A 20,936-nucleotide genomic window follows, 5' to 3' on the forward strand; every position below is an offset into this window, starting at 1 on the left:
CACTGCTCACCTCACACTTCTGTTTTAAGTTGTAGGTATCTTTTTTCCTCCCAAAGACATATCTTTTATTATTATTAGTTATGTACACAGTGTGTATATAGCCACATTGGTATCATCGTTAGCCTTCACCCTGTCCTCTCCCCTCTGAAGGAACCCTCCTCATTGGGGAATTTGGGTATCTTTTTTTATTCCTATATTTCTTGCACATGTAGTTTCCTATGCCTGGAATAGTTTCCCTCTGCTCTCCTCCAGTTGCCAAACTTTAGTTTGTCTTCAGGTTTTAGTCAGTTTCAAGTGACACCTTCTCAATGACTTCCTTAAGGCAGCTCTTCCTCATGTGCAGCTAATATGAATGCTTTTCTTCTCCAGGTCTTCACAGTATTAAAGGGCTTGCTATTGGCAGTTTTCACTTTCTTCTTTTAATATTTATTTATTTGAGAGAGAGTGAGTGTGTGTATGACTATGCCAGGGCCTTCTGCTGCTGGAATCAAACCCAGGCCACGAGGCTTTGCAAACAGGTGCCTTTAACCACTGAACCATCTCTCTAGCCCCAGTTTTTATGAACACTATATAGAGTACTGCATGTTTTTGAAAGGCAGATAGATATTATGTCTGACTCATTTCTGTGAGATAGAGTCTAACATAGTGTGGAACAGTGTTCATTATTGAAAAGATATAAATGGGAAGATTTAAGACTGATTTTATAATCTCTTACATTGCAACCTGCTTATTTGGGTGTTACATGCATGCAGTTGCACTCCAAGCCTTGTATGACTATCTTATACAGGGTCATAAACAACGCAATTAGCAAATACTCTTGGCTTTTAATGGAGGAGCCTGGTGTTTGAAGGTCGAACAGGGCCTTTGTTAATGAACTTGTACTTTCTCCTGGCAGATTGAGTCTTATGTGTGCCGGATGTGTTCCCGGGGAGATGAAGATGACAAACTCCTGTTGTGTGATGGTTGTGATGACAACTACCACATCTTTTGCCTGCTCCCTCCTCTGCCTGAGATCCCAAAAGGTGTCTGGCGGTGTCCAAAATGTGTCATGGCGGTAAGGCCCACGAAGGGGATCTTTGTCTTCCTTCATATGGCTATACTGAGGGCAGCCTCCTATTTCAGCCATAGGATTATGTTTAGGGGCTCAAGGTGAGGCCAGGTTGAGCATAGCTTTGGGAGAAAGAGGAACAGGATAGGCAATTTGTGCTTCTCTGTCCTCTGGGAGCTCCTAGACTGCCTGAGAGGAGTTGTGATGATTATATGGACTGTATGTGTTGACATAGAAACAGATGCTAAATTTGATGTTAGGAGCCCTAAGGTATAAGAGTTAACTAGAAAGGAAATTATTATTATTATATTATTTTTATTTACTTTTGAGATAGGATCTTATTCTATGGCCCAGGCTGGCCTTTAAGCTCAAGATAATCCTCTCTACTTCAGCTTCCTGATGCTTGTGATTATAGTTGTGAACCACCACCCCCAGCTTGAGGAAAATTAAGAATAATAGGTAGTCAGGGAAGGTGTCAGGAATTTTTAAAGGACAAAAAATACTAGTTAGTTTATTTATTTGCTTGCAGTACTGGCATTGAACATAGGGCCTTGGGCATGCTAAGCAAGTGCTGTGCCACTGAGCTATATCCCTAGCCCTTTTGAAATAGGGTCTCACTTCGTTTCCCAGGATGAATTTGTACTCAACTTTGTAGCAGACCTTAAATGCACAATTCTTTTGCCTCAGCCTCCCAAGTAACTGGGATTATATGCCTGGCTAGGAATATATTGGCATTGTATTTACTAGGCAAGCACTCTTAACTGAGCTAAATCATCAACCCTAGAGTAAACTATTTTTAAAAATGCTGTTTTAATTTCCAAGGTTTTTTTTTTTATAAATAGAAAGTAAAAACCTTTTTACATAATGCTCTCCCATCATTGTCCTTTGTTTCCCCATCCCCTTCCACTGAACTGTTGCTTTTTTTTTCTATTTCCTTTTCTCTGTTAATGTTCCCTCCCCCCCTTTGTCCCGCCATCATTCATGACAACCTCTTGGTGGGCCCAATATTATGCAGGTTTTGGGCTCTTTATTTTTTAAATTGATGGTCATATTGCCTATTGCCACCTAGAGGTAATCTTTTGTTTTTTGGTTTTCCCAGGTAGGGTTCACTCTAGCTCAGGCTGACCTGGAATTCACTCTGTAGTCTCAGAGTGGCCTCAAACTCACTGCGATCCTTCTACCTCTGCCTCCCGAGTGCTGAGATTAAAGGTGTACACCACCACTCCGGTGAGATAATCTATTCTTTTTTTTCCTCAATATTTATTAGCATTTTCCATGATTATAAAAAATATCCCATGGTAATACCCTCCCTCTCCTCCCCACTTTCCCCTTTGAAATTACATTCTCCTTCATATCCTCTCCCCATCTTCTTTTTGGTTTTTCGAGGTAGGGTTTCACTCTAGCTCAGGCTGACCTGGAATTCACTATGTAGTCTCAGGGTGGCCTCGAATTCATGATGATCCTCCTACCTCTGCCTTCTGAGTCCTGGGATTAAAGGCGTGCGCCACCATGCCCGGCTCCCCATCTATTCTTGAGTCTGGTATATTCATATCTTTTGTTGTTGCTTAAATATAACTATCTTTAACAATTTTGTGGAATCTTGGTATATGTTTTCAGTTGTAACTTCATCATTTTTCTGTATGAAATTTATTCAAGGTATGAATTGTTCATTAAATGGGTATAATGATTATCTAGCTGTTTTTTTCCTGTCATAACATTAGTTTGTAGTAATGCAGGCCTTGGAAGAGATGAGTAGGTATTTCAGACTGGGGAACATCAGTAGCAGAGGTACTCAGAAGAGAATGTGTCTTAGGTAGGTATGTGAAGTACTGAGGAGACATAGAAGCAGGAGTGAGAGCAAAGCACCTAAGAAGTCTGGCGGATCAATACGTTGAGTTTCTTACCTTCAGTCCTATTCTCTGTGCTCATCTTCTATATTTCCCTCTGGGTTTTTGAAGATTATACATTGACGGTCTTATCTTACATTAGGCAAGACTTGGTATGCACCTACACACATACACACAGGTGAGAAAGGACCAGGGTACTGTACAATGGCTTTAGTACTGTTGGAGAGTCTATTGGAGAAAATTTTAGATACTGATAGTATCATAGATGAAGAAGTCTATGTGTCTATGAACTCAGCCTTTCCATTCTTTCTTTTTTTTTTTTTTTTTTTTTTTTTTTTTTTTTTTTTGCTTTTTAAGGTAGGGTTTCACTCTAGCCCAGGCTGACCTGGAATTCACTATGTAGTCTCAGGGTGGCCTTGAACTCAGTGCAATCCTCCTACCTCTGCCTCCTGAGTGCAGAAATTAAAGGCATGCACTACCACACCTGGTGTCAGTCTTTCTTTTCTGAGTCATGAGTTAGTGGATCAAATTGACATTTATTTTTCAGACATGAGCAAGGTGTGTGTGTATCTTTGTCTGTCTGACTTTTGGGAACACATGATTGTCATCTAAAATCCTGAACTAACCACAAGTGAGGTAGACTCATGTTTTCCTCCCAGACAGTCTGAAGAACAGGAATAGAGTAGGGGTTTGACATTGTAGAAGCTGGTTTCTTCATTTTCTATCTAACAAGGAGCTATAGTATTCAGTGGAAGTTTTCTAGGCTTATAGTCATAGCCTGGGTATAAAAAACAAATAACAACAACAAATAAACTTCCCCTACACACCTTATATAAGCTCATATTTTTTAAAAATATATTTTATTTGGGAGAGAAAGAGGCAGAGAGAGAATGGGTATGCCAGGGCCTCCAGCCACTGCAAACAAACTCCAAACACATGCTCCCCCTCATGTGCATCTAGTTTACGTGGGTCCTGGAGACTCAAACTGGGGTCCTTTGGCTTTATAGGTATGCCTTAAACATTAAGCCACCTCTCCAGCCCTAAGCTCACATTTTTTTTAAAATATTTTTTTGTTCATTTTTTATTTATTTATTTGAGAGCAACAGACACAGAGAGAAAGACAGATAGAGGGAGAGGGAGAGAATGGGCGCGCCAGGGCTTCCAGCCACTGCAAACGAACTCCAGACACGTGCGCCCCCTTGTGCATCTGGCTAATGTGGGATCTGGGGAACCGAGCCTCGAACCGGGGTTCTTAGGCTTCACAGGCAAGCGTTTAACCGCTAAGCCATCTCTCCAGCCCTAAGCTCACATTTTACTGGAGAGACTAAACAGCAGTTGAACAGCATGGCTAGCTTATTGAAGTCAAAGTTCATGGTTTAATAGTGAAGAGAAAGGAAGATCATGAAATGCAGTGATAAGGGAATACTAGCTAGAGATTATAAGACTGAAGTTAAAGTTTACTTTTTTTTTTTTTTGGTAGTGCTCAGTAGAACCCAGGCTCTTGTATATGTTAGGCAAATGGTCTACCACTCAAATGGTCCAACTGCCTCAGCCCTTAATAGCTCGGTCTATAGGTATGTGCTACCATACCTGGATTTTTTTTCTTCCTTTCAATGTTAGGCATTAAATCCAGGACTTTCATGTATGCTGGGTAAGTGTTGTACCAGTGAACTACGCTCCCAACTCTTAAGTTGGGTTTTGAAAAGTCAGGATTGCTCAGCGGTCCAGTGCCTGATTAGTGACCATAATGCCTTGAGTTCAAACCTTAGCACCAAAAAAATCAAAACTAATGAGAAGCACAAGTTGAGAGGACATTCCAGTAAGGAAGAACTCAGTGTGTTAGTAACTGTCCCATTGTTATGACAGACTATCTAAGAGAAACATTATAAGATAGAAATGTTTTTGACTCTCAGTTTTAGGTTTCAGTCCATCTTGGTGGGGAAGGTGTTGTGGAGTAACTTACATTATGGCAGTTAGGAAGCAGAGGCCAAGGGTTTGGGGACAAGATACAGTCCCAAGGACATACCCCCCAATGACTTACTTCCTCCAGTTAGTCCCTACCTCCAAAAAATCTTTAGAACTTTTCAAAATAGCACTAACAGGTGGGGACTAACCCTTTAGTACATGATCTTCTTTGTAGGTTACTTCCTATCCAAATTATAACAAGAGTGAAAGTTTGGAAGTGCATATGTGGAGTGAAAATATGAATTAAGCTGAAATGATAAAAGGAAAAAGGTGAACTATAAAGTAAAGTCTGCCTCAGAAGTCTTGGATGCAGACTTAGGACTGTTCTTGCTCCCCATTCCTAACTCACTTTCTAGTTCCAATTGAGAGGATTCTCAATATCTTTGCCTTATTTTTATGACTTGTTCTCCTTTCTGTTTTAGGAGTGTAAGCGGCCCCCTGAAGCCTTTGGCTTTGAACAAGCTACCCGGGAATATACTCTGCAGAGCTTTGGGGAGATGGCTGACTCCTTTAAAGCTGACTACTTCAACATGCCTGTACATGTAGGTGATAGAGGGCTGGAGTAGTGCTGGGGCTAGGCTCATAGGCATGGACACTGTACTTCTTCTAAGTCAATGTGGACAGGATAGTATGCCCTATGAGTTATTTACTGTTCTTTTTCCCCCAGATGGTACCCACAGAACTCGTAGAGAAGGAATTCTGGCGGCTGGTGAATAGCATTGAGGAAGATGTGACTGTTGAGTATGGGGCTGATATCCATTCCAAAGAATTTGGCAGTGGTTTCCCTGTCAGTGACAGTAAGCGGCACCTAACCCCTGAGGAGGAGGTAAGTGGGTGATATTCATGGTTACATGTCAGCTATGTGAGCTTAGACAAGTCATTTAGTATCTGAAAGCCTCAGTATTTCTCTAAGGGGGATAGCTTGCCTGCCTCAAATAGTTACTGTGAGATGTAAATAGAGTGCTGCATATTAAGAACACAGCCTAGGGCTGTAGAGATGTTTTAGCGGTTAGTGCACTTGCTGGCAAAGCCAAAGGACCCAAGTCCAATTCCCCAGTACCCACGTAAAGTTAGATGCACAAAGTGGTGCATGTGTCTGGAGTTTGCAGTTGTTGGAGGCCCTGGCATGCCCATTCTCTCTGTCTGTCTCCATAAACACACACACACCCCCTAGTAATTGTACATACCTAAGGTGGGTTCTTTGACTTCCCTGAGCCCATTTCCTTATTTGTAAAATGGAGGTATATGTACCTTGCAAGGTTGTTAAAAGAGTTGCATGAGAAAGTAAGGTGAAATAACTTAGGAGACTGGCCTCTTTATAGGAAGTGTATTCATTAAGTAGTACTTGTATGCATAGGAAAAGTTGAGAGTCCAAGCTTAAGTGCATTTCAGTTCAGAGCAAAGCTTTGTTTTTTAGTTCTTAATCTAACCTTTAAAAAACATTCCAATTGTACTTATTTAGATGTTTCAATGCATGTATATATTATATAATCAGAGTGAATATATCTCTTGAAATATTTATCATTTATTTTTGGTGAATATATTCAATCCTTTTATTTATTTATTTGTTTGGTTGTTTTTTTTTATTTTATTTTTTTATTTTTTGAGGTAGGGTCTCATCCTAGCTCAGGCTGACCTGGAATTCACTATGGAATCTCAGGGTGGCCTCGAACTCATGGCAGTCCTCCTACTTCTGCCTCCTAAGCACTGGAATTAAAGGCATGCAGCACCACGCCCGGCCATAATCCCTTCTTAAAGCTTTTTGTAATACACTCATAATTGCTGTCTCTAGTCACTCGGTGGTGTAATAACATGCCAGTTTCTTATTCCTTTGTAACTTTAACTTAGTACCCATTAATCAGTCTTTAGGTAGCTCTCTCCTGTCTTCACTCCCTGCCTTTCAGTATTTAGATCAACTTTTTAATTTTCCACTATGAGTGAGATTGCATCATACCTATCTTTCTGTGCCTGGTTTATTTTACTTAACATAGTGATTGCCAGTTCCATTCATGTTGCCACAAATGGCAAGATCTCATCTTTAAAAAGAAAAATATTTATTTTGTGTGTGTGTGTTTGCACTCCAGGGTCCTTTCTAGCTGCATACATGCCTGTTTGCTTTATGTAAGTATCTGGGAATTGAACCTGGACAGGCAGGCTTTGCAAGGAAGTGCTTTTAAGCCTTTAATCTTGGAGCCATCTCCCCAGTCCCAAGATTTCATCTCTTTCATAGTGGCTGGATAGATGTACATTTTAAAAAAATCTATTCATGGGCTGGAGAGATGGCTTAGTGGTTAAGCGCTTGCCTGTGAAGCCTAAGGACCCCGGTTCGAGGCTCGGTTCCCCAGGTCCCACGTTAGCCAGATGCACAAGGGGGCGCACACATCTGGAGTTCGTTTGCAGAGGCTGGAAGCCCTGGCACGCCCATTCTCTCTCTCTCCCTCTATCTGTCTTTCTCTCTGTGTCTGTCACTCTCAAATAAATAAATAAAAAATGAACAAAAAAAGTATTTTAATAAAAAAAAAAATCTATTCATTGGTTGATAGAGAACTTAGGTTGATTCCCTTTTCTTGGTTGTTGTGAAGTGTTGCAGTAAACATGGGAGTGCAGATATCTAGATATCTCTTGACATACTGATTTTGTTTATCGGTTATATACCCAGTAGTAGGATTGCTGCATCATATGGTAGTTTCACGCTGTGTGTGTGTGTGTGTGTGTGTGTGTGTGTGTGTGTGTGTATAAAATTTGTTTTGAGGTAGGGTCTTCTTCTAGCCCAGGCTAACCTGGAATTCACTATGTAGTCTCAGAGTGGACTTGAACTCATGATGATCCTACAACCTCCCAAGTGCTGGGATTAAAATATTGCCCCACCACACTTGGTTTTACTTTCAATTTTTTGAGGAGCTCTTCCATACTGTTTGCCAGCATGGCTGTACTAATTTACATTCCTATGAACACCATGCAGGGCTTCCCTTTTCTCTACATCATTGCTTGCTTGCATTTATCTTGTGCTGCGCTTGGGATTGAACTCAGGTGTTTGTACATGCTAGGCAAGCAGTCTGTCACCAAGCTGCATCCCCAATCTGTTTGTCTTTTGATGATAATCATTCTTACTGAGGTCAGGTAATGTTTCATTGTGTTTTTAGCTTGTGTTTCCTTGGTGACTAATGATACTGAGCACTTTTTCATAAACTTGGCCACTTGAGTATCATCTTTTTTTTATTTGTATGTTTGTGTGCATGTGTACCATGGCATATAATGTGAAGGTCAGAGGACAACCTTGGCGTGTTGGTCCTATTTTTCCACGCTGTTTTTTTTTTTTTTTTTTAAAAATTTATTTATTTATTTATTTTGAGAGTGACAGACACAGAGAGAAAGACAGATAGAGGGAGAGAGTGAGAATGGGCGCGCCAGGGCTTCCAGCCTCTGCAAACGAACTCCAGACGTGTGCGCCCCCTTGTGCATCTGGCTAACATGGGACCTGGGGAACTGAGCCTCGAACCGGGGTCCTTAGGCTTCACAGGCAAGCGCTTAACCGCTAAGCCATCTCTCCAGCCCTTTTTTTAATGTTTTAATATTTATTAGAGAGAGGGAGAGAGGCAGAAGAGAGAGAATGGGCCTCTTGCCACTGCAAACCAACTACAGATGCATGCTCCACCTTGTGTGTCTGGCTTATTCCACCCTGTTTTTGAGATCATTCTCTCATTGCTGTTGTAAAAGCCAGGCTAGCTGGCCTACAAGCTTTGTCATTTTTCTGACCCTACCTCCCATTGCTATAGTAGATGTGTTGGTATTATAAATTTGCATTCCACTTTGTCCAGCTTTACATGGATGTTGGGGATTCCAAATCTGGTCAGCAGGTGTGTCAGACAGCTTCAGGTCACTGGGATGAATTTTCAAACCAGACATAGTTATGAAGGAAGGGATTTTATTTGACGCTTATAGATGCAGGGGAAGTTCCATAATGGCAGAAGTTGGCTCCTTTTCACAGATCCTAGCCAAGAGAAATGCCCCATCAACATTATAAGCTAGTACAGTCAGGAACTCCAGGCAAAGCTCAGGCACTTAGCGTATCTTTAGACGGGAATTACCCAGACACACCTTAGGGCTGGACCCTAGGATCTGCCCATAGTGGCACCTCCTCCATTCAGATGGTTGGAGATCTAAGTTACAAGCTTTAATAAACTCCTAAATGTTTTGGGGGCCATCCATTCAAACTACCACAGCAGGGTTGAGAAACAAGCACCTTTAATCACTGAGCCAGCCTCTGAACAATGTCTATTTAGGACTATTGCCCATTTTTAAATCAGATCATCTGCTTTTTCCTATTGAATGTTTTTGAGTTCCTTATTCTGGGCATTCATCTCATCAGTGTTTGGTTTGGCTTTGTTGTTGTTGTTTATTGTTATAAACATTATTTAACATTGTTTATTTTTAAAATGAGAATACTACATACTGAGTAGTTCATCAAGTATGAACTCAGTGGGAAAAAGGGACTATCACAAAGCAGAGACAGGACCATAGTTAACTTCCTTACATTTTCAGTGATTTCATAATGTCATGATAAATTAGTTACAAAAACACAACCACCACCATCCAGGAGAGGACAGGGACAGAGTTCCAGAGCTGCCAGGCCAAGGTGGTTTATAAAACCTTGAGAGTGCATCTCATATCTTCAAATCTCATCCAGTGACTGACCTGCCCCAAACTTTTGGCTGCTGCCTTCCCCTGACCAGTCTGGGATCTCCAGTGCTGTGCCCTGTATTTTGTTTTTTATTAGGGTCTTACTTAGCAGCTAGGCTGACCTTGAACTTGCTGTATAACTGAAGATGACCATAAATTAATCTTCCATCACTTCCCAAGTGCTGGGAGCATATACCACCATGCCCTTGCCCCTTCTTTTTTGTTGTTTTGTTTTTGGTTTACTTCTTTTGAGACTTGCTATGTAGCCCTGATTGGCTTGGTACTCACTATATAGTCTAGGCTGGTCTCAAACTCACCATAATCTTTCTACCTCACCATGTACCGTCACATCTGGCTTGCTGTTTTGTTTCCTTTGCTGTGCAGAAGCCTTTTAGTTGGACTCAGTGAAAGTCTTTAATCCATTTAGTTGACTTGTTACTGAAAATGAGTAGGGATCTAGTCTTTTTTTTTTTCATAGATGCATATCAAGTTTACTAATGTTGTTTGTTAGAAAAATTGTCCTTTCCCCAATATGTATTCTTTTATATTTTATTTTTGAGACAGTTTCATTATGTAGGATAGGATAAGCTGGCCTCAAAATTTTGAACCTCCTATTTCAACTTCCCAAGTCCTGGCATTAAAGTTGTGGCCATGTTATTCTTAGCACCTTTGTTGAAAACCAGTTGGCAGTGTAGGGTTTGTTTAACTTAGAAATGTTTAATAGATATGTATCTATAAAGCTTCTTGAAATTAAAGTGAATTGAAGTTTTATTTATATGTACTGGGGGAGACCTTTATGTTTTAGATATTTAGGTATAACCCTAAAATTAAGACTCCCTGGGCTAAAACAGTTAACTTAAGATCTAAGTTCTTACTGTAGGCTGAAACAGGAGACTTGCTATGGGTTCCATGTTGACCTGTGCTACTGAGTGAGACCCTATCATATAAAAAGTCAGGGCCTGATGGCAAGGGCCTATAATCCCAGCTACTCATGAAGCTTGAGGCAAGAGGATTTCAAGCTCAGGGCTAACAGTAAATTTAAGGCCAGCCTGGGCAGCTTTGTGAGACCCTGTTTCAAAGTAGAAAGTAAGTATTCTTTTTTTTGGGTTTTCGAAGTAGGGTCTCACTCTATCCCAGGCTGACCTGAAATTCACTATGGGGTCTCAGGGTGGCCTCGAACTCCTGATAATCCCCCTACCTCTGCCTCTTGAGTGCTGGGATTAAAGGCATGCACCACCGTACTCGGCTTTCAAAGTAGCAAGTAGACTGAGCTGGAAATATAGTGGTAGGGCACTTGCCTAACAAATATGAGACCCTGCATTCAGTCTCCAGTAGTGGGTGAGAGGAGGAGTAAATCTCTGTTCCTTAACGTAACTATCTTCCCTTCTGTACAAATGCCTGACCTGACAGGAGTACGCTACAAGTGGTTGGAACCTGAATGTGATGCCAGTACTGGAGCAATCTGTACTATGCCACATCAATGCAGATATCTCTGGCATGAAGGTACCCTGGCTCTATGTGGGCATGGTCTTCTCAGCCTTTTGTTGGCATATTGAAGATCACTGGAGTTACTCTATTAACTACCTCCACTGGTGAGTGGGGCCCTGGATAGCTGGGGAGACAGTCAGGGTATGCTCCCTGCATCTCCATGGATATTGACTACTGTATGTTCCCTTTTTGCTTGAGCAGGGGTGAGCCAAAAACCTGGTATGGAGTACCCTCACTTGCAGCAGAACACTTAGAAGAAGTGATGAAGAAGCTGACACCTGAACTTTTTGATAGCCAACCTGATCTCCTGCACCAACTGGTCACCCTCATGAATCCTAATACTCTCATGTCCCATGGTGTGCCGGTGAGTGCCCAGGAACCTTGAATAAGGGGTAGGAATGATAATGATATCCTTGGTGGTGGTGATAGTAGTCTTTGCCTGAAATTTACCCTTAGGGATGGCTTATTATATCATCTACATTCGAGCTACTGAGTAAATGGAGGAAGAGTGGAGTTAGAAAGTCTCCGTTTAAGAACACACATCTTTGGAGTCACATAGCTGCATCTAGCTGCAAAAAAATCTGGGAAATGGAATTCTTAAGTCTGGATGGTTAAGTACTACCTAATAATGAGGTCATAATAAAAGATGAGTATCAGGACAATTAGCTGTCTTTGTTACATTTTGTATACTGATATACTTTGGAGGGGGGGGCATGGAAATGGCTTTTTACTTGTTTAACAGATTTTAACAGGTCATAAGGGTTCTAGCCTGTCTTTTCTTTGTAATTCCCTCTTACTTTATAACACTTTGCTGGCCATGCAAACTGGCTGACCCATGAGGGATTTTATATTCCTAGGAATTTTTAGCATTTATTAGCATCAACTGGTTTTCTGGTGTGGATCTTAAGACAAACTGATCAGCCATCCCATGGAAAAAGGAATTATTACATCATCCATCTTGGTTTTAAGTCTCATTCTGTGCTACAGTTGTTTACTTGTTTGTTTTTTAAATATTTTTTATTTATTTGTGAGGAAAAGAATGGGCATGTCAGAGCTTTTTGCCACTGCAAACAAACTCTGGATGAGTGAGTCACTTTCTGGCTTTACATAGGTATTGGGGAATTGTACCTGGCTTTGCAAGCAAGCACATTATCTGTAGTGCCATCTCCATAGCCCTTCCTTTTTTTTCTTTTTTTTTTTTGAGGTAGGGTCTCGTGTCATTTAGGCTGGCCTTGAACTCCTGATCTCCCTGCATCCACTTCCCAAGTGCTGGGATTACAGGCATGAGGCACCACTCAGACTCTGATACTATTCCCTAGTCCCTTACAACCCCTCTGGCCTTCCCGTTTACTATAATACATGGTACACGGTAGGTGGTTGGTAAATCTCAAATTAATGTCATCTTGAAGTATTCCTGGACATCTGTATAGTAGGGCTTTAGACTAGGTCAGTAGCTCTCATCTGAATTTCTTTTTCCTTTACCTTGTTTTGATATACTCTGTGCTCTGTGGCATACATCTTAATGGTGCTTAACTAAGGATAGTGATTTCTAGGGTATTAGACATGAGAAAATGCTTCCTATAATAACAGCTTAGACAACCTTCTACTTTTTTTTCTTCTTCATCTTATCTCATTTTAAGGACCACTGGATTCTGTGGGGTCAAGGAGATCTAGGGATATAGTTTAGTGTTTGTGAGTGTGTATTTAGCATGCACGAGGCCCTGTAGCCACCAAACAATGATTAAAGTTTTTTCAGTTCTGCTGATTCACAAAGTACATGTTGGGTCTGACCTTTTACCACACATCTCTCTTCCTCACCCATATCAAAACATAAGTCCTTGTGGATAATACAAAGTAAAATTCTGTGTAGGAAAGGATTCTCATAAATTTTTGGGCTGATAAGATAGAGAGGGAGAGAAAGGAGATAGAGATAGATTGATAGAGACAGTGAAGGAGCTGTTCAGTCCTTACCTCTTAAAAAACTTTATCAGACACTTAAACATGTGCTCTTTGCTTCCACCTCCACAGCATTTCTCCTGTTCATGATTCACCAGCTTCTCTGGCCAGCTGCTGCTTCACCATCCTGCCCTTTGTCTGCCCTGCCTTTCTTGTAGGTAGTTCTCAGCATCTCTAGGGCCCTTTGGACTTGGCAGTATAACCTACCAATCCAAAGCATATGTGATTTTCATGTGTTCACATTGGTAGGCTACAGTTTAACCAACTGGAGCAACCCCTAGAGTTCTTTAGTTCCTTGCTCCCCTCTTCCCCTTTGGGAGAAGGCAGTTTATTTTTATAGATGTGGAGCATGCCTCCTTTCCTTTCCAACAAAATGGAGGAATCTTCCCCTTGTCCCTTCATAGTAAATATTTTATGGTTTATTTTTTCTATGTAAATTTTGATGTAGCAATAATTAGTATATGGGTTTTAAAATCTCTTGTATGTTTGGTCTAGAACTGCACTGTTCAATTTGGTAGCCATTAGCCACATGTGACCATTGAACATTTGAGATGTGGCTAGTTCCAGCTGCAATGTGCCGAAAGTATAAAATACATGTTGGAATTCAAGATTTAGTATGGAGCAAAGAATGTAAAATATCTCACCAATACTTTTGTATACAATTACACATTGAAATGATAATATTGTAGCATTGTTAAATAAAGTATATTGAAATTATTTTGTTTCCATTTACTTTTTTAACATGGCTACTAAAGAATTTAAAGTGGCCAGGCTTGGTAGTGCATGCCTATAATCCCAGCTAGTACTCAGAAGGCCAAGGCAGGAAGATTGCAAATTCATTTTCTGCAGTTCAGTGGTAGAGCACTTGGGTAGCATTTATAAGACTCTGGGTTTAATCCCCAGTACCAGAAGGGAAAAATTTTTTTTCTTCTGAGTACCTGTGTATCTGGTATATTTATTTCTCTTGGACAGTGCTGGTCTAGAATGATTTTTATAACTCACTTTTAAAAACAGCTTTATTGTAATATGGTTTATATACTGTAAAACCCATTTAAAATAATTTTTATTGAGAACTTTAATGTATGAACATACTGTAATGCAGTCAAATTCTCGTCAGGTGATCCTGTTTTGTATAGAATTCACTTTAGGTGTTTTAACTCAGTGGGTTTTTTTTTTTTTTTTTTTTTTTTTTGCTTTACCTTTTTTCTTTTGCTTTGATTCTGCCATATGTTACAAATGCTATTTGTGCATGATTAAAAAGCATATTCCCAATTATTGGTGAAAATGAATTAAGCTAATTTTTAGAACATTTTAGAGGAAGAAATATATTCAATCTTCACATCCTGTAGAAAAGAAATTTAACCAGCTGTGGTATTAAATGAAATAATAATGTAGCTGTAGAACTCAGAACAGTGTCTGATTTCAAATTGGGAAACCCCAACAAAAGGAAAATAAAACTGTAACTCTGTCTTATTTGCTGTTTTTCATTGGGACAAAAAATACCATAAAAGCTAAAGCTAGGGCTGGAGATATTGCTCAGTGGTTAGGGCACTTGCCTGCAAAGCTTAACAACCCCAGTTCAATTCCCAGTACCAACATAAAGTCAGATGCACAGAGTGGCACATGTGTCTGGAGTTTGTTTGCAAGGGCTAGAGGCCCTTGCATGCCCATTCTCACTCTTTCTCTCTCACTCTCTCAAATAAATAAATAATAACTTTAAAAAATGTTTTAAAAAAGAAGAAAAACCTTTCCTTACCACAGGGTCTCACTACGCATCCCAGGCTGACCTGGACCTCAATACGCAGTCTAGGTTGGCATCAAACTCGTGACCTTCCTGTCTCTGCCTTTGCCTCCTGTTAACTCAGTGGATTTACAGAGGTGTACTGACATAACTGCAATCCAGATTTTTTTAAAAAATTATTTTTTTGTTTATTTGTATTTATTTATTTGAGAGCAACATACAGACAGAGAGATAAAGAGACAGAGAAAGAGTAAAAGAGAGAGAATGGACTCATCAGGGCCTTCAGCTACTGCATATGAATTCCAGATGCATGTACCACCTTTTACATCTGGCTTACGTGGGTACTGGGGAATCAAGCCTCCAACTGGGGTCCTTAGGCTTCACAGGCAAGTGCTTAACCTCTAAGCCATCTCTCCAGCTTAATTTTCTTTTTTTAGTTTTTAATTATTTGAGTGAGAGAGAGAGATACACAGAAATAGGCAGGTAGAAAGAGAGAGAATGGGACGTTCCAGGGCCTCAGCCACTACAAACAAACTCCAGATGTGTGTGCCCCCTTGTGCATGTTGCTTATGTGGGTCCTAGGGAGTCGCACCTGGATCCTTTGACTTTGCAGGCAAGCGCCTTAACTACTAAGCCATCTCTCCAGCTCTACAATCCAGTTTTAAAACATTTTGGTTACCCTAGAAAGACTCTTTATGCCCATTTACAGTCACTCTCCATTCCAACCCCTACGACCAGGCAACCACTCATTCTGTTTTCTGTTTCTAGAGTTGCCTTTTCTGGCCAGTTTAAGTAAGTAGAATGTTGGATCTTTTGTGAAGGGTTTCTCTCTCTGTTTTCAAGGTTGATCCATTGCAATGTGTGTCTAAATTTAGGATCAATAATATTCATCTCACTTTTTGGATTTTTAACTTTTGGAGGACATTTTTTTTTATTTCTCATTTTCAACAGCTGTACTTTGTTGTTGAGATAGGCTTGCACTCTGTAGCCCAGGCTAGCCTCACACTTGTTATGTTGCTCAGTCTTACCTCAAACTTGTGGTCTTTCTGCCTCAGCCTTCCAAAGTGCTGGGGTTATAGATGTGTACCACTACACCTGGCTAGAAGAGGTTTTTGTTGTTGTTGGTGGTGGTTTGTTTTGTTTTTCAAAGTAGGGTCTCACTTTAGCCCCTGGCTGTCCTGGAATTCACTATGTAGTCTCAGGGTGGCCCTGAATTTATGGTGATCCTCCTACCTCTGCCTTCTGAGTGCTAGTATTAAAGTCGTGTGCCACCATACCTGGCTCTGGAAGTGCTTTTTTAAACACTACATAGGAAATAGTAAAGTACCATTGCCAAAATGAGGATGCAACTTAAGAAGTCAGTAACATTAGGTTCTACTCTTCACTCTGCTACCTAAGGTGTCTCTGGAACTTGGCTTTTTTTTTTTTTTTAAGTTTTTTGTTTTTATTTTTATTTATTTATTTGAGAGCGACAGACAGAGAGAAAGAGGCAGATGGGGGGGGATGGGCGCACCAGGGCCTCCAGCCACTGCAAACGAACTCTAGACACGTGCAGCCCCTTGTGCATCTGGCTAATGTGGGTCCTGGGGAATCGAGCCTCGAACCAGGGTCCTTAGGCTTCACAGGCAAGCGCTTAACCTCTAAGCCATCTCTCCAGTCCTGGAACTTGTTTTTTTTATATTTGTGAAATTAGGTGTGGGACTAGAGTATTCACCAGTTACTGCTAAAGCACCTATATGCAATCCATTGGTTATTGCCCTGAAGGTCAACCTGCCTTTGGGTGTGCACCTGTTATTAAAGAGGACAGACAACAATAAAACAAGTAGAATAAGGTATGGGAGACATTAAAGAATAACAGACTGGGTCATTTAGGAATGAGATATTAGCAAAGGGTTTATAGAAATGGTGATCCTTCACAGAAGAGTAAGAATTTATTTTCAGAGTTGTGGCTTTATCATGTGAGCATGGGACTTATTCAAGAAGGGCTCAGCAGAGGTATGCCATGGTGAGAGTTTCAGTTCTTGGGAAGTAGAGTTCTGGTGGTTGGGAATGGAGGCTATTGCAGTAATACCTTCATTACAATAATATAGACATGAAATGCTTTAGAGGCTGATTTTACCTTAAAATTAGGATTGATTTAAGAAGGTGGAGGCTGCTACATGACCCAAATACATATGGAGATTATATTCACTGATGGTGATATTTAACATTAAAATGTTACTATGTCTACTCTAGAATCCTAGCAGAGGAATTATTAGGCATAAGTTGAACTCAAAATGATCCTCCTACCGCTACCTCCCAAGTGCTGGGATTAAAGGCATGTGCCACAATACCCAGCTCTAGCTTCTTGATCTATATTATATTTGTGGCCTAAGGATATGTAGCCCAGAGAACATGGGTTTAATTCCCAGCACCAAAATAATGACTGAATAGCAAATTTGCTTTGCTGAGAGTAGACATTATTGTTATACTTGGCACTAATGTCTTTGTGCCTTGGCTAGCATTAAATACTCATCTTTTAATGTTTTGTGAGACTTCTTGGTTAAAAAGATGAATTAAACATACAAATGGCTATTTACATTCCTTATTGAAATCTTACTAGAATGACAATAAAAGATGTTTTGGGGCTGGAGAGATGGCTTAGCAGTTAAGGTGCTTGCCAGCGAAGCTTAAGGACCCAGGTTTGATTCCCCAGTACCCACATAAGCCAGATAAGGTGGCACATGTGTTTGGAGTTCCTTTGCAGTGGCTAAAGGCCCTGGCACACCCATTCTCTCCCTCTTTAAGAATTATTTTAAAGAATTCCTTAAAGAGCTGAGTCACAGAGATAGAGAAAACAGGGACAATGATAAAAATCTTGAAATTAGATAAAAGCGTTGAAAAAATCTTCTTTTTAGTGTTTTTGGTTTTGTTTTTCCGAGGCAGGGTATTACTCTGGCCCGGGCTGACCTGGAATTCACTATGTAGTCTCAGGGTGGCCTCAAACTCATTGCAATCCTCCTGCCTCTGCCTCCTGAGTGCTGGGAGTGCTGGGATTAAAGGTGTGTGCCACCATGCCTGGCTTTTTATTTTTTACTTTTTTTGAGGTAGGGACTCAACTCTAGCCCAGGCTGACCTAGACTCATTCTGTAGCTCAGGCTGGCTTTGAACTCCTGGTGCTGGGATTAAAGACATGCTCAGTATTCTTTTAAAATATTTTTTGGGGTACGTATGCAGATAGAGCATGTAGAGGCCAGAGGAAGATGTTGAGTGTCTATCTTCTGCCTTAATTCCTTGAGACCTAGAGTACCCCATTTTTATTTATTTATTTTTTTGATCCTCCCAGGTTCTGGGATTAAAAGTGTGCACCACCATGCTCGGCCAGAATTGCCTTTTTTGTTGTTGTTGTTTGTTTTCTTTTTTCTTTTGGAATTACTTTTTTAAGAGAGATTTTTATTTATTTGAGAGAGAAAAAGAGACAGTATGGGTGAACCAGGGCCTCTTGCCACTGCAAATGAACTAGATACATATGCTACGTTTTGCATCTGGCTTTACGTGGGTACTGGGGAATTGAACCCAGACTGTTAGACTTTGCAAGCAGGCTCCTTTAACCACTGAGCCATCTCTTCAGCCCCAGAATTACTTTTTGACAACACTAGAATCTAAGACTATGTAGCAAGACTTCAAAATAAGGTGAGACTATCTCAGTGGCCTTAGCCTTTCTTTTTTCTTAGGTTGTCCGCACAAACCAATGTGCAGGAGAATTTGTCATCACTTTCCCCCGTGCTTACCACAGTGGTTTTAACCAAGGCTACAACTTTGCTGAGGCTGTCAACTTTTGCACTGCTGACTGGGTAAGTCTGAAATATGATGGGCTGGTAGGAACAAGCAGGAACACTGGGGAAGCTGAGGCACCATTACCTTCAGACGTGGCCGTGTTTAACTTTGAACCTGTCCACAGCTACCAGCTGGGCGCCAGTGCATCGAACACTACCGCCGGCTCCGAAGATACTGTGTGTTCTCTCATGAGGAGCTCATTTGCAAGATGGCTGCTTGCCCTGAGAAGCTGGACTTGAACCTGGCAGCAGCTGTGCATAAAGAGATGTTCATTATAGTGCAGGAGGAGCGGCGTTTACGAAAGGCTCTGCTGGAGAAGGTGGGTGGTGGTGCTGTTGGTCAGGTACTCTAGCCTGGTGGAGGTTGGGGGAGATAGAGGCAACCATTAGGGCCTGAATATAGCCTTTATTCTTGTGGTATAATGAAAAGAACTAAGTGTAGCTGCATTGAAAACTGTTATCTAGTTTCATTTCTACCTTTACTGGTAACTTAGGACAAGTCAGTTAATTTCACTGAGGGTGAGCCTCCCTATCTGAAAAATGGGAATTCTGGTTATCCTTTTGATTAGTTGCATGGGTTAAACATATTTATTCAGTAATTGCAGTTGATATAGCAGGTATTTGTCATTATGCAGATGACCAAGCAAGATAGATAAGTATATGAAACTTCCACTGCTGATTATCTTGGTCACTTTATCAAGTTAATTAAATTGTAAATGATAGTCTCACTTCCCCACTCTGTAAAATGGAAACAAATACCTTCCTTGCAAGCTAGATGTAAAGCTTGAGTGAGGTGATCTGTGCAAACTGATGTATTATTGTTCTTGCAGTATAATAGCTGCTAGTATTAGTCGTACTAATACATGAAGAAAATGATTGAAATAGGAAGTGTTTCTTGGGAAATACTGTTTTAGTTCCTAGTTTATTGGTAGTAGTAGTATTAGTGTTACTTTGATTTTTTGATTTTGTTTTTGTGGGATTTTTTGTTTTGTTTTTTCCCCAAGCTGACTTAAAACTCACTCTGTAGTTTTAGGCTGGCCTCAAACTCAACAATCCTCCTACCTCTGCCTCCTGAGTGCTGAGATTAAAGGCATGTGCCACTATGCCTGACCTTAATTTATTATGTTTTGGAGGCTTTTTTTTTTTTAACATTCTGCTTCAGCCTCCCAAATGCTGGAATTAGATGCATATGCCACCATACCCATCTATTTTCTTACTTTCAAATTGTTTAGAAACTCTAGGGTGGTAATGCTGCTCATGTAGAAAGTGCTCCTACTTTAATAGGTTTCTCATAAGTATGTATCAGTATTGTGTATAGTGGACTTGCTGTTGGTGCTGAGCTATAAAATCCATTTGTATAAGATCACTTGCCACATTTAAGATCCATTTCTGACTAGTTAGGGAACTGACATAGTGAAAGTCCCCACTAGATTTCCTAGCATGTATAAAACACTGGGTTTGATCCCATCACTGCAGAAATACAAAAGGAAAGGTTGCAGAGGAATGCTGGTCCTAAGGAATCCTTTGTAGCCTGTTTAGAATAATACTTCTTTTAAAGCTTACTTATAAACCACACGTAGTACTACATGATTGTAATCCCAGTACTTAGCAAGCAGAGACAGGGAGAATCACTCCAAATTTGAGGCTCATCTGGTCTACACAGTGAGTTCCTTGATAGCCAATGCTTACATAGGAAAACCCTGTCTCAAAACAAAATCAAATCTCATTTATATCTTCCCTTTGAGTGCAGACTGTAGGGAGAGTTTCAGCTATAATAGTGTTGGAATTCTGGGGCTTTTCATTGGTGTTAGTTGGTGATTTTGAGGTTTTCCATGCACCATGTTCTTTCTGTCCAGTGTTACTACATAATGGCTCCGTAACAGTGCCACACAGTATGAGAAGGAACCAAAAACAAGGTTTGGAGAAGAGAGATAGACCTTCCTGTTTTGACATTCAGAATTTGGTACAACTTGCCTTTTCTTCAGACATGGGTACAGGACATCCTAGTCTTAGAATCCTTAAGAGATGATGTCTCTTTAAGTCTGTGCTATGTCATGTTGTCAACCGGTTTGTTTTGTTTTAGGATAGGATGTCTTATTGGCTTAGAGGTCACAAATTAGGCTAGACTGTCTGCCTAGGAAGCTTGAGGGATCTATCAGTCTCTGCCTTCCCAGCACCAGTATTACAGGTGCATGCCTCCACATTTGGCATTTACTTGGGTACTGGGGATAAGCTCAGGTCCTCATGCTTGTGAGGCAAGCAATTTATTGACTGAGTTCTCTATCCAGCCCTAAGATTGCCCATAATTGTGGTCTGTCAGTTACTCCAACATACTTGGCTTTTCCTTCATTTCAGGTGGATATTGCTTTTGAAAAAAAATAGTTTTTGTGTCTTTA

At 40.6% G+C, this 20,936-nt stretch overlaps 1 protein-coding gene across 6 annotated transcripts in view; it reads left to right on the forward strand.

The window, feature by feature from the left end:
* Window positions 1-20,936, forward strand: part of Kdm5c (lysine demethylase 5C) — a 39,440-nt gene that overhangs the window by 10,587 nt on the left and 7,917 nt on the right. For all 6 annotated transcript variants that reach the window (XM_004661025.2, XM_004661027.2, XM_045141046.1 and 3 more), the window contains exons 8-14: window positions 896-1,054; window positions 5,283-5,402; window positions 5,528-5,686; window positions 10,951-11,132; window positions 11,230-11,392; window positions 18,439-18,558; window positions 18,666-18,860. In XM_004661025.2, coding sequence (XP_004661082.1) covers window positions 896-1,054; window positions 5,283-5,402; window positions 5,528-5,686; window positions 10,951-11,132; window positions 11,230-11,392; window positions 18,439-18,558; window positions 18,666-18,860 — 1,098 coding nt within the window. The remainder of the gene's footprint in view (window positions 1-895; window positions 1,055-5,282; window positions 5,403-5,527; window positions 5,687-10,950; window positions 11,133-11,229; window positions 11,393-18,438; window positions 18,559-18,665; window positions 18,861-20,936) is intronic.

The sequence above is a fragment of the Jaculus jaculus genome, chromosome X (assembly GCF_020740685.1).
Source record: "Jaculus jaculus isolate mJacJac1 chromosome X, mJacJac1.mat.Y.cur, whole genome shotgun sequence".
Lineage (NCBI taxonomy): Eukaryota > Metazoa > Chordata > Mammalia > Rodentia > Dipodidae > Jaculus > Jaculus jaculus.